The sequence below is a fragment of the Nothoprocta perdicaria genome, unplaced genomic scaffold, assembly GCF_003342845.1.
Source record: "Nothoprocta perdicaria isolate Ctin4 unplaced genomic scaffold, notPer1 scaffold_38, whole genome shotgun sequence".
NCBI classification, from domain to species: Eukaryota; Metazoa; Chordata; class Aves; order Tinamiformes; family Tinamidae; genus Nothoprocta; species Nothoprocta perdicaria.
Genome location: NW_020455621.1, coordinates 4,427,178 through 4,444,207, shown reverse-complemented (window position 1 = coordinate 4,444,207; position 17,030 = coordinate 4,427,178). Strand labels below are relative to the sequence as shown.

The window sequence follows — 17,030 nt, the reverse complement described above, 5'->3', positions numbered from 1 at the left end:
AAAAAAAAAAAAAACAATAGAAACAGAAGAAACAGTATTATCTTATATAATAATAATTTTCTGTGATTTTCTGTCTCAGCATTTCCTAGAATGAACCTTTCCTTGTAGTGAGAAACTACTACATTGCATGTGCCCATACGCGGTCAGAATATTCACTGTATTTCAGTATACTGAAATCAATTTCAAGTGTAACTATCTCACCTCAGAATTTAGGCAATTAGGTAGCAAAAGGTGAGCAGATGACATGACCAGCTACCCGAGCAACTGCTGCAAAAAGACCTAGCAGATGGGAACAAAAAGCAGCTGGTCTTTGCTTTTGGCTAAGACTACACCAAGCAGACAGTCTGATTTCTCAGGGCAAAGAATCAGACCACCACAGCAAACACAACGGCTGGAGGCACCATTGTTTTGCATGTGAAATAGCCCGATTCACCCATTCTCGCTGCTTTCTCTCCCCTTTTCCGCAGAAGGGTCTAGCTTGGGCGACAGCCAAGGATTTGGAGGGCTGGTGCCTTGTGGAGCTTCTCAGGACGGAACCACCGACTCTCACATCAGTTTGTGGCTTACAAAATGCTAAGGCTGCTTATGCTCAGGAAGGCACCCGTCCTCTCCACACGTCAGCAGCAATTCAGTTTTCAAATGATGCACCTAGAGTCATAACAGGCACTGCTGCAGATGAGCTTTAACATGTCTGGAGCAAGTTTTCACTTTAGGGAAAAACTAAAAGTTGACTAATAATTTCTGACATCTCGCCTATCATGTCATAAGCTTCTTTAAGAAAATAAGACACTCTTTCCTTTTCTTACAAGGTAAATTGTCATTAAGAATTAAAAAAAGAGGGGGAAAAAAAAAAAGGAACCTTCAGTGAAATACATATATTAGATGTTAAATACCACATGAATTCCCTGAAAACACTCACTGCTGTATATTCCTGCATAGYTTCCAGTAGCTGAGCTTGCAAGCAAAAGGTAATGGACTACAATTTGCAAACTAGATAAAGCAGCTCCTAGCAGGAGCGAGAGATCTCATGASACAAAACAGGGAGTTACCATATTCTTATTGTATTCAAACTATGCCAAACAATACTTTACCTTAACATCTGTCAATGCAAAGAATCCAATACACAGGAAAAGTTTTAAAAAATAAATATTTTTTCTCTCTGAAGACAAAGTGGCAAGTCTTTGCTGGCATCATTTTGTACAGTCGACAGAAAACAGTTCCCAGAATWAGGGATCGTGGCAGTTGAGGGTGATGGGGGGAGAGTACAAAAATGCAGTTGTTGGGGTTTTTTATTGAGGTCACAACCCTGACAGATATAAGACTTGCAATGAGAAAAGTTTCAGAACTGCTGATTTGGTATCTTTACCAAAGTGCTTCAGAAAAGCTGCTTTCAGGGTTTTACAGCAGGATACAGGAACTGCAAAGTAGAACAGTTTGGATAAAGGGGACTGATGCAGTAATTACTTCTACCTGAAATGTAAAGGACCCATTGACACAGAAAGCCACATCAGTGTAATGCCCATGCCCTGCTGAGAGAACTCCTATTCCAAAGCAAAAAAAGAAAACCAAAAATATGTGGATACTTATTTATGAGTATAAAGGAATTAGATGCTAGACTTCAGCTGTTGGAAAACCTTGCAAAATTGTTACTCATCTCTCTAAAAATCTGCATTAGAAACTATCTTTTTAGAGAAAGACTATACTTCGATATGAGAAAATAACTACAGTAACTTTGCATTTCTATTACTTGGAGACGGTGTCAAAATCCTTATCCTACCTTATCCATCCCTATATCCTGCATGAAAGAAAAAAAAATACATAGCTAGGGAGCTATTATGTATTATTTTATTTTCAGCTTCACAACTGCAAGCTAAGTGAATTCTTTCAAAGGCAGTAAGCATTTATTTTTTTTTCTAAATAGTGGTAGTACTCTTTATATTTATACATTAGTATGTATTAAATAGTAAGAGTTATCTTAAGGCAACTGCACCTTCTTTGCTACACAGGAAACAAAAGTATCATTTTTGTATGGCAGCCTTTGAATTAGGCTGAAAGGGCTCTAGGAATAGCTGAATTTCAGTTGAATAGACACACCTACTCGGGCTACGTGTATCATAATATAATAGATCTTACAGCTTAATTCCCTGGTGTTTGGTGCCTATATAAGGATTTTTTTGGGGAAAGGTGATCACGCACTTTACTAATTCTTCCCAGGGCCCCTCTTTGAGAGCAGACACACAAGCTGTGTCTGATTTGTACAGAAATAGAGCAAGTTCAGGGTACTTACAGAAAGGCCTAGGAGAAATTCCTTCCACCTCAAGATTCAGCTTCCAGATTAATGGTTGTCAATGCAGGACACTTGATTTTATGCATTTCCTATATTATAGGCCATCCCTTTTACTTTGCTCTACTTGAAACTGTCCCCAATTTATTACCTCTTACCTCTTATCTACTTCCTGCCCTTCACTCCCTCTAATCAAGAATGTCATCTCATTCCCACTATAATTATCCCATATTGGATTCAGCTCCATCTTCCTCCATGTCACAGAAAGGACTTCACCAAATTTTAACCTAGATGACCTTATTTTGCCCTTACTGTTCTTCTAGAACTGTAGGTTTTATGTAGGGGGAACAGAAATCTGCAATGTAATACAAGATGCCTCCGCTCCCAAGGACAGTAGAGATCCCAGTCATTTCTACAATATCTTTTTTTTTTTTTTTTAATATATGACAGTCATTATTTAATTGTGTCACATATATAACATGAACAAGTTTAAGAAGAACCAAAAGTTTCTCTCAGCTCTCATGTCTGCTGCTTCAGCCAAAACTCAAAGTTGTCAGGAAGAAATAKCCCATCAAGTTCTAGGGACAGTACCATATCCCACACTAGATATATTCTTCATTTCCYTTCCATTTCCCTACATGCTTTTGACTAACTCAAGAGGAAGGATATCTTATTACATGGACCAGAAGCCTCATCTATTTTACAACACCTCATACCTTCACTTCTGAATTTTCTGTGTATCATAGACATTAACAGGAGATGTTTCGTGATATAACCTGAAGAGAAGGACAGGGAGATCCTGATCTGGAAAAGGGCCTGGATCAATGAAAAACACAGAGCAAAGTATGCTCAGATGTTTTCTTGTTATATTGGTTAAGGAGGTAAGCAAACTACTGCTTCGAGCACTCTCTCTTTTATGAGTATGTTTTTGAATATTTGAGAGAAAACCAAAAATACACAGTATTAACCAAGTGGAAAAAGTACTCCTTCAACCATACCTACCTGTGTCAACCATATCTATCTGTAACATACTGAAATATTATAAAATGTTGTATATTCAGCAYATGTCCATCTATTCTGCTAAATACAATTATGTTTTACACAAAACATCCCTCCTTCCCCCGTAAGTGCTGTAATTTTCAAAACAGAGCCCTTAATCTGCCAATAAGCTTTCAATAAGGTGAGAAGGGAAAAGAGAAAATGGAAAGAGTAAAATAATGACTAAATATAATGAACATCAAAACTGGCTTGAATAACAACAAAGCTGCCATCTACAACAATATTTCTTTGGAGCGATTTTATTTACATAGCTACAGTATCTGACATGCTAATTTAACAATCAAATCCTAACACTGGGTTATGGAATTAATGAAACCAAATTAAGATAAGTCATGGCTGCTTCTAATTATAATGAAGAGTAAACATTGATACTTGATGGAATTTGAATTCTGCTATTGAAGGCATATATACAATGAAAAAGGGGAAAACATAATGAATAATCCCACCTACTACARCAAAGATAGATGAGTAAAGTCAATGACATTTTTGCTAATAAAAACCCACAGGCTCATAGAAATCACCTCTAGAGAAAAAAGGTACATTCCAGCCCAAACTTGTTCTCAGTACACCAAACTTTGAGCACGTACTTAAATGAAAGACAGATCACCTTATTATTTTGTGCTGAAGATGATTATAAATATAAAGGATGAATGAACAAAAATCCAGAAAACCAGAATGTTTTCTTAAAGTTGCCCCTTTCTCCATTCAGGAATGTCTTCTAGAAACTCACTGAGAAAAATCTTGTTTAAACATGTCATCAATAAAATGAGGAATTATGCAATTATATAGTTATTTTTTCTTAGCTAATCTAGTCATAACTCATACCATTTTTGAAAAAAAAGCTTTTTTTTTTTTCCCAGTCACACACTAATTTTTAAATACCCCAAATAAGTAGCAATTATTTAAGGGAAGAGATTGTGAAATGCATTTCAAATTGCATTTGTTTGAAGCAGACAAAGTATTAGACCTGAAGCAAAGCTTGTGTACCTTTAAAGCACGAAATTACATTACTAAATGTAATTTGTTAAATATTGTATTGTATTTGTTAAATATTGTTTACTAGGATATGGCAATGATAAAGCAGGTCCACTTTCTTCGACATGCTCTCTTACAAACACTGCACACGTGTGTCCATGTGTCCATACTACAGTTACATTCAGTATTTCAGCTTTGTTTCATGGAAGAAAAATGAAGTTTATCTTAGTGGTAGATACTGCTACCCTCTCTCTACAGAATCCAAGCACTGCTGTGTCCAGCACAGCACTGTCCATACTGATTATGCTAATCATAAAATCAGTAGCAATAGTCAAGTCCCTCATGAATTTCAGAGAGAAATGCTGAAGAACAAAATCTGCTAAATACTTTGTATATGCATATATATGCATATATATACACAAACACACACCAAGATAGATATATTAAAAAATACATCCTGAAAGAATAGCCAATTGTCCAAAAAAAAGCCAAGATCGAATTCTAGAGTTTGCACAAATAATAATGCAAAAATAACAATAATATATAACAAATCATATAATGAATAATGCAAAAACCAGCCCCTTAGGAGGGGTGAGTAAATAGGTACTCACAGGTATACAGTACTCCACCATTGGGTAATGCAGTTTGTGCCCCTTGGCCGTACGGCCGGAAAAGAAACAGCTCTGGCAGACGTCGTAGTTGAAATGCTTTAGGCTTCGGTACCTGYGGAGACACGGAGCAGCGGGATGAGTGCTTCCTAGGTTCACTGCTAACTCCTACCTGTTGTCAAGCGACCCTCTGCGACGGTGTCCACCGCTTCCCAGCAAAATCCAGGAAAGGGGCAGCTCTACAGATAAAATGCAAAGAGTTTGCCATTTTGGAGTTTATATTCTCTTAAAATTATGTGGCGTTAGTYTTTTACCTTTTCTTTAGGCATCAGTTGGTAGCTCAGAAAAAAAAGTTTACAAACTAGAGTGGTCAGAATGGTTGAATTTACATGCTTTAATATTCACCAGTTGTTTTAAATGTTTTTCCATCCTTTTAATGCTCAGAAATTCTACACTCATAAATCAGATCCTAAAACACATGAAACCTGCTTACTGTTCACGAAATATAAAGTTTAAAAATTTAGTAGATTTATTTAAAGATTTTTTATTTTTCATTTTTGTCACTATAGTTGACTAAGTTTTTTTTTTATATAGTTGACTAATTCAAATTTATGTTCTGCCCACTGCTTTTTACAGCATGCAGTTCTGATTGGATGAGGGTCTATCATTAGTATGAAACCAAAATGAGTTAAGAGARATAAATTGAATGGCTACCGAATAGTTGAAGTTTAAATTACATTGCTTTCTGAGAGCAGTTTCCAGCACCAATCCACACCTTTCTCCTGCTGAGTTTTACGCTTTGCTTTGCCACACAGCATGTGTGCACGAATGCAAAAGTTCCTTTCTAAGGATGCTGCTGGTTAGAAACTTTATTCAGAGCCTGTGTGTTGAACGGCCACATCCACCCTCTGCTAAGAAGCGAGATGCTTTTGCTGTTGCAGAGCTCTAGCTTCATTAGAGAGATGATTCAGGGTCAGTCATTCTTGTGTGTTCCCTTCTTCTCCGTGCACATTCGTGTTCTTTTGTCTTCTGTCTCTATGAACCCCTTTTCTTCTCCACCCAAGAAAGGGCAGCACAGAAAAGATTTGGCTGTCCTCACTTAACATCTGAAAGTTGGGCACCTGTGCTGGGGCTCAGTCACCCTTGGCTCCYTCCAGCCTAAACTGAGAACAGCAGAAATATCCAGCGGAATTTTCACCTCAAGACAAGTTTGATCAAAATCGTTGCTTCTAGAAGTGCTTTCCTCTCTATTTTGATAAAAAAGAGGGTCACCGGCCCAGTCTTAAAAGTCTGATTAAAGCTAGCACGCTCAAGGCTAGGTGAGATGAATCTGACCCCAAGATGCCTATATTAYTGTCCTTTAATACAACAAAAGGAAGGAAGAACAGAAAGCATGGGGAACAAGTGTGACTCATCTGCTTAGACACCCTAAGAAAARCATTAAAATCACTTGCAGGAGAGACCGTCCTACATAGCTCCTAAATAAAACATACAACTTCAAGAACACAGGAGAGCCTATTATGTTTAGCTCTTCTCCCTTACTTGGTTCCACATCACTTTATGTGCTGGACCAATCAATACACAAAYGCATGTTAGTCATACCAGAGCACACAAAGGCACCAACCATCCAGTGCTCACTGATAGTGCTTTGTACTAAGATCACACAGTTTAGCTCAATAACAAAGAATATCCCTGGAGCTATTTTTTTCTTTAAGAATTCACAGGCTCCCTTTGAACAGACCCAAGTTAGATTATGTGCAGTGCTTCCAGACTAGAATTGTGCACGTCTCATCACAGTAATATATTAACATTTACACCAAGCAAGGCAAGATTGCTGCTGAAGGGTCGCTTAATATTGGCTAGTATGAGTTGCTTCATTTCACAAACATTATTTGCAAAACAGTGCAGAGATGGCCAGTCTGTCTTCTCCTCTCATTCCATTTAAGATATAGATACGAACAAAGATACAATCCTTTGTCACTGATCACCTCCTTTTAGTATTTACACTTCATTTGCCACTTATTGGATCCATCAGTGCCGAAACACTTGATGCCAGCACTCCCTGCACACCTGYCACAGCCCCACCTGGTAAACAGCAGCAGGTCTGTAAGAGCCTGAAAGGCAGTGGCTTAAGCAAACAGGAAAAAATACCTGTTTTTTCCTGTTTGGAAAATGGGAGATGTAAATGGGGGGAAAACCCCTGCAGCCAGCTCCCTTGCCTCTTACCTGAAGCCAACAATTGGACACTCTTTGCAGATGTTGCACTTGGCCTGATGTTTTGCTGTTTCAGCAGCTGCCACTCTGTGTAGGACKGGTAGCCATACCATAGACTGGGGCTCCAACCGCATCCAGTCTATAAATTGCTTTACAGTAATTTCTGGCTTATTGTGGTTCTGGAGAGCAAACAAAACAAAAATAATTAAYAAATCCCACAAATATATTTTAATTGGAATTCAATTCCCCAAAACAACTCCTGWGCCATTTTTCCCCACTCCAGCCTAATGTAAAACCAGCTATTGAAAGAAAACAATTGAAGATGGTCAGTAAGAACACATAGGAGTAAACAATGAGGACAGAGGAGTCAGAAGGTAACAAAGAAGAAACAGTCATAATTAACCCACTTYGAATCAAAAGGACTTGAGAAATAGGGAACAGAACACTAAGGGGAAGGATGTTTTGTATTGCTGACACACCAAAATACGTTTGTTTTTTGACAGATGGGTACCAAATCGCTAGAAGTCAGGCCTGCCTGCATGGCAGTGCCAAGAGACTTGAGAAAAAAAAATAYTAAGTTTATTCTGAGCCCATGGTACTCCAAGTTAGCATGTCAAATAAACAAGCTAATAAATAAATACTAAAAAAGGAAAGTAAATGTGCCACTGTAAAGGCAAACACTGAAAATACAGTGCAGTTAAAATAAGATGATTGCCTAAGGAGCCAAACGCATTTACACATTCTAAGTTGCAAGCAAGACAGAAGCCTGGCTAAAAAGCAATTATATCAAACATATTTTGCAGCAGTCAGAACAGAGGTTGCTATTCTGAGCCCCAGTGCAAGCACACAGAGCACAACTTAGTTATTTTTGGACAGTAAGATATGACCAAGTATCATTTCTTTTCGGCACCAAATGAATAATTTGCCTCGCTGACTTCAACCACTGGAGGCCAGCAGTAGGTACGGCAAGCTCCCTCTCTTACTGTCTGCAGGGGCAATTTCAAAACCTAGCAATGAATCTAATAGTCCTGAAAAAAAAAGCTAACTGCATTTTTCACAGCACTGTAAAGAAACATAGAGGTGTCTAATGGTGAAAGAAAAACGCTCTACAAGTTTTTATCWGTTGGATTTAGTACAGTCACAAATATTGTTTAAAGTCAGGAGTTTTACATGTGACATAGTGATTTTTTAATACATATATAGGTGCTGACAGCACTCAAAGCAGTCGTTGCCTTAGAAACAACACACTTAAACAGTCTAGTTATCACTATCAAACAGGCAAAGCCCTCAGGCATCCTTGACAAGTTCTGTGTTTGGTTCTGTTCCATTAAAACATCTCTGTTTTTCCTCCCATCTTCTTTAAAAAGATAGTCGCTCCTTGCAGGCTCATTAACCCCCTGCATGTAGTTTGGAGCTGAACAGCAGGCCCACGACAGCTTTATTCTATGTTCTTGTCTGCAGCATAAAAGCTCAGGATACATAAATGACTATGCTTGAAATTTTGTGCATCTGTAAGCTCTTTCATGAGAAAAATAATGCTAAATAATTTCCTGACGTGCAGGGTCAAAAATTAGTATCAATATCATTTTCTTATTCTGTTGAGAACAGGCTTTGTTCCAGCAGGGAAAAGTATGTTGTTCTCACAGTATCAGGTTGCTCTGAAAGGTGCAAGGCAGGATAATTGGCTGCTACAAAAAAAAAGTTTTAACACCATTTGGAGCTGCCAATATTGTTATGACATAAGGATTTATAAATTCTTTCTGCTAGAAAGTAATTTGTCTGATCTTCTGCTGAACAATATATCATCTTTTACAGCTGCATTTTGACAATAACTTCCCACATTCACTTGCTTGCACATTTCTGTTCAAAAACTCACTAGATGTTTTTAAATTCCTCTCTTCGCATCATTCAAGAGTAAGTTCTAGGTCTTCAGGCAGAGATTTTTCCACCTGAAGGTTCGGCCCCTCTTACCTGCTGGAAGCAGCTCCGGACGCTGGGCTCAATGTTACTGCCGCCGAACGCGGCCACCTCCCCCAGCTGCCGCGGGATCTGGATGGCGTCGTGCAGCAGCAGGCCCAGCTGCCTCTGATCACACATCTCGGTGGGGCCGGCCACTTCCCTGAACAGATCTGCAACACAGAGAGGTGTGAGCTCCCTTTGGGCCATCCGCTCTCTTGTAGGCACTAACCCTGCAGCTGCAATTTTGTAATTTTTGTAGTCCAGACACGGTTACAGGCAGCCAGCTGTCCCACTTACAGCAGTTCTATTTATCTTGATTATTTTGCCCACTTTTTCTTAACATTTATCAAGAGTGCCAGGCCATATAAATTAAACTATATGGCATCTTACAGCATCTGCTAACAAAATTATACAGTAATAGTAACCTATGTAGTCCCTCATTTACTGAGGAGCAGCTATGTGACAAAATAAGAGAAACATCAGAAAACGTGAATAGCTTTTTGTTTTAATCCTACATTACTTAACCTCCTCCCTAATATTTATTGAATTTTCTTTTATTCTTGGCTATCACTGAGGAAGAAAAAAAGTGGTATTTCAGCAATTTCTACCTCATGCCAAAAGCCTAAGCCATCCTTGGACTGATTTGGGACAGAATGAATTGGCAATATGAAACAACTTAAAACAAGAGCAGCGGCCAGTGAAATAACTCACACTTAGTCATAACCGTATTTGCTTCCTGGATAACCACATCCACCTCCAGGCACTTTACTTGCATCGAATCCCTTTTCCTAAGGTGCATRTCCAGCTCTGTAGCGTAAGTGGAAGTACAGGGATGATTGCGACCACAGAAAAAATTGAGTCYAAAAGGATAAAGAAAATTGTTCCAGATCCAGATTTTTTCTGGGAAGTAGTTTTGCAAGGGGGATGTTGGATGGCCAAACACTTGATTCATCTGAAAATTAGCTGCCAAGCTGCTTAGGGGGGGACCTGTACTGATTCCTGGGGATGGATGACAGATCCTGCAATCCATCCTCACAATTTTTATTTCTCCCTTCTTTGTAGCATTACTCGAATGCTTCTGCCTAAATGGTTAGCTRCATAAACACTAGCAAGGTGCTCATTTAAAATGTTATTACATCTTTGCAGYTGATATGTGTTCAGAAGAGTGGAATGAAACGTATACACCAAATGTATGCACCTCAGGTGTGTATGTGATGTATCTCCAAGGTTTGGGAACTCTAAAGCTAGCTCTGAAGTAGCTCTTCCTCATTYAAATGGCATTCAAAGAGCTGAAGAGGCTTAAGGGAAACTGCAGGTGGTTGTATCAGGAAGCAGATCCAAGAGGCACAGCCCCAAGAYGTTAATATTTGTAAGACAAGATAAGCTTTCCAAAGCAGGAAGCAGCGATGGAGAAGTACTGCAGAAGTTCCATGAAGATGCTCCTGTGGCTCTAACCACTCATGAACCATGATATAGTATGAACTAATGGGACTGATTGCACTAGAGGAAGTATTTCTTAAGCTCTGACTTTATTAAAAAATGTAAATGGGAAAAACACAAAGAAATGTGTTAAACCTTTTGGCTACATGTTTTTATAGAAAAACAAGTCTGTCAGTAATCCTTGATTTWTTCATGATCTCTGCAGTTCGATGCATTCATATTTAGTCACAAGGTTAATATCTCCTGAAAATATCCTTATGGTTGGTATAAACTACAGAAGAAACAGAAGTGAATGCTTTGTATTCTTTCCAATTAACTTTTTCATTTTGCTTTTGCACTCAGTGGTTGGCTTCAATGAAAGCTCCCAGCAGTCTTAAAAGGAAGAAAAACAAAACCTGCTTGTACAATTCCCCTGCTTTTCACCTCTCCTACCAGAACAGCCATTAGAAATAAATAAAACTTTAAAATTCAGTCTGACTGCCCTTCTGATTGAGGAGCAGAGAAGCTTTGTTCAGAAATATCCAAGAGAAACTTTTTTATTACGCTCTGCAAATTGTTTTGTCCTTCATTTGCAGGAACTGGCAAGCCTTGTCAGCACCCTTCAAGAAAGATTGGCTATGCCTCTTCCTTCGCAATGGCGACCAAGGCAGAGGAAAGGATTTTCATAAAATAAAAGCCCAGCTGACCAAACTAATTTCTCACCTTTTTTTTCGGCTCCACTGTTGCCTGAAGATGCTGCAGCATCTTCAGCACTTTGTGGCGAGGGAAAAAAATCCCACTGACAGCAGTATTCACAGACCTACGAATGCAATTTTGGCATGTCTAAACCCTGGCTATATTTCCCAGCTCGCCCGGGCTGTGATGGGCGCTCGTGGCCCTGCACCCATCGCCCCAGCGGAGCCGGGAGCCACAGCCTGGGCGCTCTCACCAGCGGAGGTGACGCTCCCAGGCACACGCGGGATGTGGCTCGGTCTGTGTACGGGGGCACAGGGTGGCCCTGCATTTATGTAGTGTTGAACTGGGAGGGTGCCCGAGCCCTGGCACAGGCTGCCCRGGGAGGCTGTGGAGTCTCCTTCTCTGGAGATCTTCCAAACCCACCTGGATGCCGCCCTGTGCCCCGTGCTCTGGGTGTCCCTGCTGGAGCTGGGACAAGCTGGTTGCACTAGGTGATCTCTAGGGGTCCCTTCCAATCTCAACCACTCCGTGAGTCTGTAAACTGCATCAAGGGACTCGATCGAAAGGATGACTGTGAAAGCAAAAGCTGGGTTTATTCAGACTTGAGCCTCAGGGGGGAAAATAAAACAATCAGAAAAGAAACTAAAATCACTTAATCTAAAACTGAACAGAGCCACACTAGTACTTGAGGGATGAGAGTCAGTGGGACACAAACTATAATACTCGAACTATAGCACAGYCAAACAACCTCAAAAAATGCAGTTATTTGGCATGCAAAGTGTGGAAAAGTTAAGTCCAGTTTCCATCGAAATGGTTGAAAAAATGTCCCCTGCACACACATTTTGTCTCTTCTGCTGAGGTTGCTGAGCCATCAAACCACAAACCTGGCATTGTTAGACCTGAAGCATCCCAGCAGCTGCAAGGAAWTTAGGGATAAAGACGCCCTAATTACGCTGAATACGGATTTAATTAGAAATAGACAAAAGAGAAAATGTGTCACCATTTGTTCATATGCATGCTGTACAAACAGGATGCACAGATTTGCAAGGATCACAGTGTTATTTCCAAATGGTTTGAAGATTTGCAACATGTACCAAGGAATAATTTTGATACATAAGGAAAGCAAAATGAACTGGTTCTTTCACAGTAGAGATTTTTCAAGTAGTCCTTCTTATTCTATACCTTTTATTTATTCAGTGATATTAAATGATATGACCCGAAACCTACAGAATAAATAAAACATTTCATGAATGCTTTCTGTTTCAATTGCTGTTCCATCTGGGCTTCACGTCGAAAATGAGCTTAAGATAAGAGCAAAACACAAAACACGCAAATGTACTCCCAGATGTTACACTGTGATGGTACTGTGGCTTTTTTCTACCTCTAAAACTGAGGAAAAGGGAGAAAAGATGAAAGTTCTCTTGTCCTTCAATAAATTTGTACCTGTGAGACAGCATTTGTACCCTGAATACACGACCAGGACTAAAATCTGCTATGAATAATCGTACAGACAAATTTAAATTTTTTATCAGTGCAAATGCCTACTTATATGATTGAAATTTATTTTCCAAGAACATTTGTGACACTAAAATTGAGTAGTTAAAAATGTCCCTTTTTTTCTGTGACATTCAGAAGTCCTGCCATAGCACGTGAAGAACTGCTGGTGAAAAGAGCAAAGAACAGTGAGCACTATTTCTTGAGTGACGAATACTTGAATTTCTTGAATACTCAGTGAGATCTGAGTACTTCAGAATTAGAGCAGATTGCTAAGGTATGTAACATGTTCTACATGTTCTGTCATATCCATTATCTTTTTTTTTAGGATTTTTGTTCGATTTTTAAGTTCTAATACTTACACTATCAACTAAACAGTGTGCCAGGACGCCGGGGTGGCCAGTGGCACGTTGCCCCCGTATCCGTCAGCTGCTAGAAGGGAGCACAGCATGCTCGGGCCAAGGGCAGCTGCCTCCTGCTCCCAAAATACCTAGGAACAGTCTGAGAGGGAGTGAGGGCCCAGGTTCATTCCCAGCAATGAGTTCACAAGTGGCCACCCTGCTCTGGAGACTAATGAGAGTTTAATAATATGGATATGGCCAGACCACCTCATCGGCCTCAGCAGCCAAAAAGCAGCTTTGGACTAGTTACTAGCTGAGAGGTAGCCACAGCTTGGGCAACAATTATGTTTGCAGGCCCATCCTTATTCAATTTTATGCGTGTAAATGAATAAAATTCATCGGAGGTTAAGCGCATCCTTAGATGTTTTCTAGAACAGGCCTCTTTAATGAGGCTTCAATGTTTCTTTTTTAAACGAAAGATTCATTCTCATGTCAAACCGAGGCCTAGTATCTTACAGACTTCCCCACAAGGGTAAGACAGAAAGAGGGAGATTGCCTGTATGGATAAGTTGACATTAGCACTCCTAATCACATTATCATACTGTTAGCATTTTCCCTTGCCATGGATGACATATAACTGACATAATTGACATGAGTATTTTCCAGTCAGGACATACATCCTGACATAAGTATGATAAAAGGTTTACCACGAATTTTACTATGATGTACATTAATATTACATGTAGCAACTACATAAAATAAACATTTTATAAAGTATTTTCTTACTTACATCTGTACTTCTCTTCCAGGAGGCCCTTAGAAAGAGACATCAGGCCAATCTTGAGTGACTGCACTCGAATTTTTCCAGTTCGGCCACTGAAGTGACAAARAGCAGACCGTTCAATACATTTTAACCTTATTACACTCGAACTCAAATTTGTCCTAAATGCAAAGTCACTGGTGAATTCTACTTCAACTATACTTCAAATCTCAAAACAAATTAACTCTGCAAATCATGTTAAGAATGCTTTCTTTTTTTAAAAAAAAAAGCTCACCTACTACATGTTTACATGTCAAAACAATTCGTATTACTCCAAAAGGTTGAGATTTAGCCCTGTAAAACCCACAGCAAGACTTAATAATTTGATTTACACAAAAAAACTACACAAGAGTAAACAGCAAGAAAGGCTCTTTCTCTGTGTGAAGTAAGGACTGCAAAATAAACCGAACTTTCACACCACAGGAATTCAGCCTTTTTGTTCACTTTATTTCTTCCCTCTGTGTCTGAAATGCGGTGTGCACGTGCAGCAGGATGCAAACTGCCAAGCACACGCAGTAATCAGAAGCTGTTCTTTCCAAGCAGCATGCCTTCAGGCTCCTGCTGCCCAAAATGAAACAGAAAAAAAATAAATAATTAAAAAAAAAAATCAGAGAAACTTGAAAACAGCTAAGTGGGTTCCAAAGCATGTGATTTTAAGCCTGCGAGGAAAGCATTATTTAAACAGACACTAAAGCAATAAAAGCAGGATACATGGAAAAGGATCATCTTAAAGTTCAAAAGCTCAGCACAAGAAACAGATTCATAAATGATCTCATTATTTCTGCCCTCAAAGGCTGAAAAATACCATGCAACTTGCCTTGGGATTAGACATGATAAACAGAACATAAAAACTGGTAGTTAAACTCTATATAACCATACAGAAACTCCCGCACTTAAAGGTTAGTGGGGTTCTTCACCGCCAAGTAAAATAATACTAGAACTAAAAACATCCAACCATTAGTTCCCTTTTGTCATGCACAGTGATAGATCCTTTAACCACTGCTGGAGTCGTTATCAGGCATTCCTTTCTGTCCTCCCCACTCAGTGCATGGTCTGCTGTCCACAAATTACTCCAATTTACTAAAAATTTACTCCACAGATGCTGTGGTTGAATGCAAAATCATTAATTTACTCCCAGGTTCTCAGTAAATTAGTCAAGTGGCTTACAAATATTAATGCATTTGTCTTCACAACCATCACCTAATCTTGTGAGACTAGGCAGTATTATCTTCTCTATTCCACAAGCTGGAAAGAGGTACAGAGAAATTATTGCCAAATTAATCAAAAGTGTCCATTAGTTTAACTGCCTAGTTTGAAAACTAGGAGCCAATTTTCCAGAATGTTATAAAAGTGCCAACTATTTTATACATTCAAGCTTAGTTTCAAATTGCCTCTTTCAATCACAGACATGACATCATCCTGGCATATCCTGACTCGTAAATGGTTCATTTTCTCACCTTGATAAAGTTCCCTTACCATCCTTCCCTGCCCAGGGTTGTCTAGGTTGTAATTTTGTATTCAAATGAAAAACAAAGCAGAACATCCACTTGGGTTTGATTTAACTCAGAATATTTGCTTAGGAAAGGTGAAACTTACGACTTGTAGCTAAAAGTCAGGACGTGTGTGTAAAGACATCAAACTCCTGATTTGAGCAGGTCATTACAGTGATTGTGAAAAACTTCCTCAGCACAAAAAAGCATTCCCTCATTAAATTATAAACCAGAGTTCAACAGTCTGMAATATGACATTTGTCTAAAGCGCAGTGTTTCTCCCTCGCCTTCTCTTGGAAACAGCTAACTGCTATGGCTGCAATAACATGTACATTATAAAARCAACACCACTACAGGTAGATTTTGTGGCACTGGCATTTCCCAATTGAGTAATTTAAGTTACTCCAGTCTACAGAATCATAGAAAGTGCCTCTGAACGGCAGCTCAACTGTCTAGCTGTGCTGTGTGTACAAACACACAACATCAAGTCCTTATAGTGGCAAGGACCAGGTAACTTATTAAAGCTTCAATTCATACAAATGCAGGGCCAAGTACTTTGAATTAAGTGCCAGCACACTATCAAGATACACTACTCAGCAATACAAGCATGCTTATCATCACAAAGTCAACTCGTAAGACTATTTTAACAGCTCAGATACTAYTTGCTCTTATCTTGATAAAGAGGAGACATTAATTAGTTTAGAGCAAAGTTGCTGGTTAATGATACCGGGAGCGACAATATAAAAATGCAACATTATTGGCCTCTGACCTATTTGCAAGGAAAAAAAATGGCAAGACAACTATAGCTGCTTGACAGAAACACTCTTCATGTCCTCTACAGTGCAGATGCATTTCCAATCCTCCCTTTTTCTCCCAYGATTTACCGCTGCCTTTCTTCTCCTTTGCCAAACTAAAGGATTTTGAGATGGGCGGGAGGAGGAGGAGGGCAAAGAGAAGTAAAAGGAGGAATAAAAAATCATCATGATTCTCTAGATGATTTTCTAGGTGTTCCTGCTGTTTGTGTAGGTGTCAGCCTGTATGGCCAGGTAYCACACCAGTCCTCATTAAGAAGAATAATGTTAAAGTGCATGTCATTTCCAGGCATAAGAGGCAGGAGACCAGGCTGAAGGGCACATACCACAGAGAGGACCAGCTTAGAGGGGATCATTAATCTAGGACCTTTGATCAAGGGAGAGGGCACGGACAAGGCGTGGGGTTGTACCAAGCTGCACGGGAGAGAAGCTGGGGTGGGAGTTGAGCACATTCAGTTTGGCTGAATGGTCTGGACTCCCCCATCTAAGCGGGCAGCAACTATTCAGCTGCATCAGACAGAGGGAACCCAAAAGCAGGGACTCCCAAATGCAGGGAAATAGAGAACTGCTTTATACACTAACTGATCGCTGCCACTGCTTCCTACTTACTTGACCGAGAAAAAGCCGGTGAGCAAGAGATGGCCATAGCATCAGGAGATCATAAAAGATGAGGAGATCTTTTACCTTGTRTCTTGTTATAGGAGATACTGGAACTAAACAATGCAGGAACAAAGTTTTTCTAGCACACAGCTAATAGACAACAGGCCTGGCTAAGATCTGGAACAGGATATATTGTCACCACGTCTCAGGAGTTCCCCTTCTGATCCTATAGCAACTGAGCCCCAAACAAATGAAACAY

At 39.6% G+C, this 17,030-nt stretch overlaps 1 protein-coding gene across 1 annotated transcript in view; it reads right to left on the bottom strand.

The window, feature by feature from the left end:
- Positions 1-17,030, bottom strand: part of UTRN (utrophin) — a 344,252-nt gene that overhangs the window by 31,932 nt on the left and 295,290 nt on the right. Inside the window, exons 61-64 of the mRNA XM_026044733.1 lie at positions 13,840-13,925; positions 9,112-9,269; positions 7,153-7,319; positions 4,930-5,041 (exon numbers count right to left, since the gene is read on the bottom strand). Of these exons, the coding sequence (XP_025900518.1) occupies positions 4,930-5,041; positions 7,153-7,319; positions 9,112-9,269; positions 13,840-13,925 (523 nt within the window). The remainder of the gene's footprint in view (positions 1-4,929; positions 5,042-7,152; positions 7,320-9,111; positions 9,270-13,839; positions 13,926-17,030) is intronic.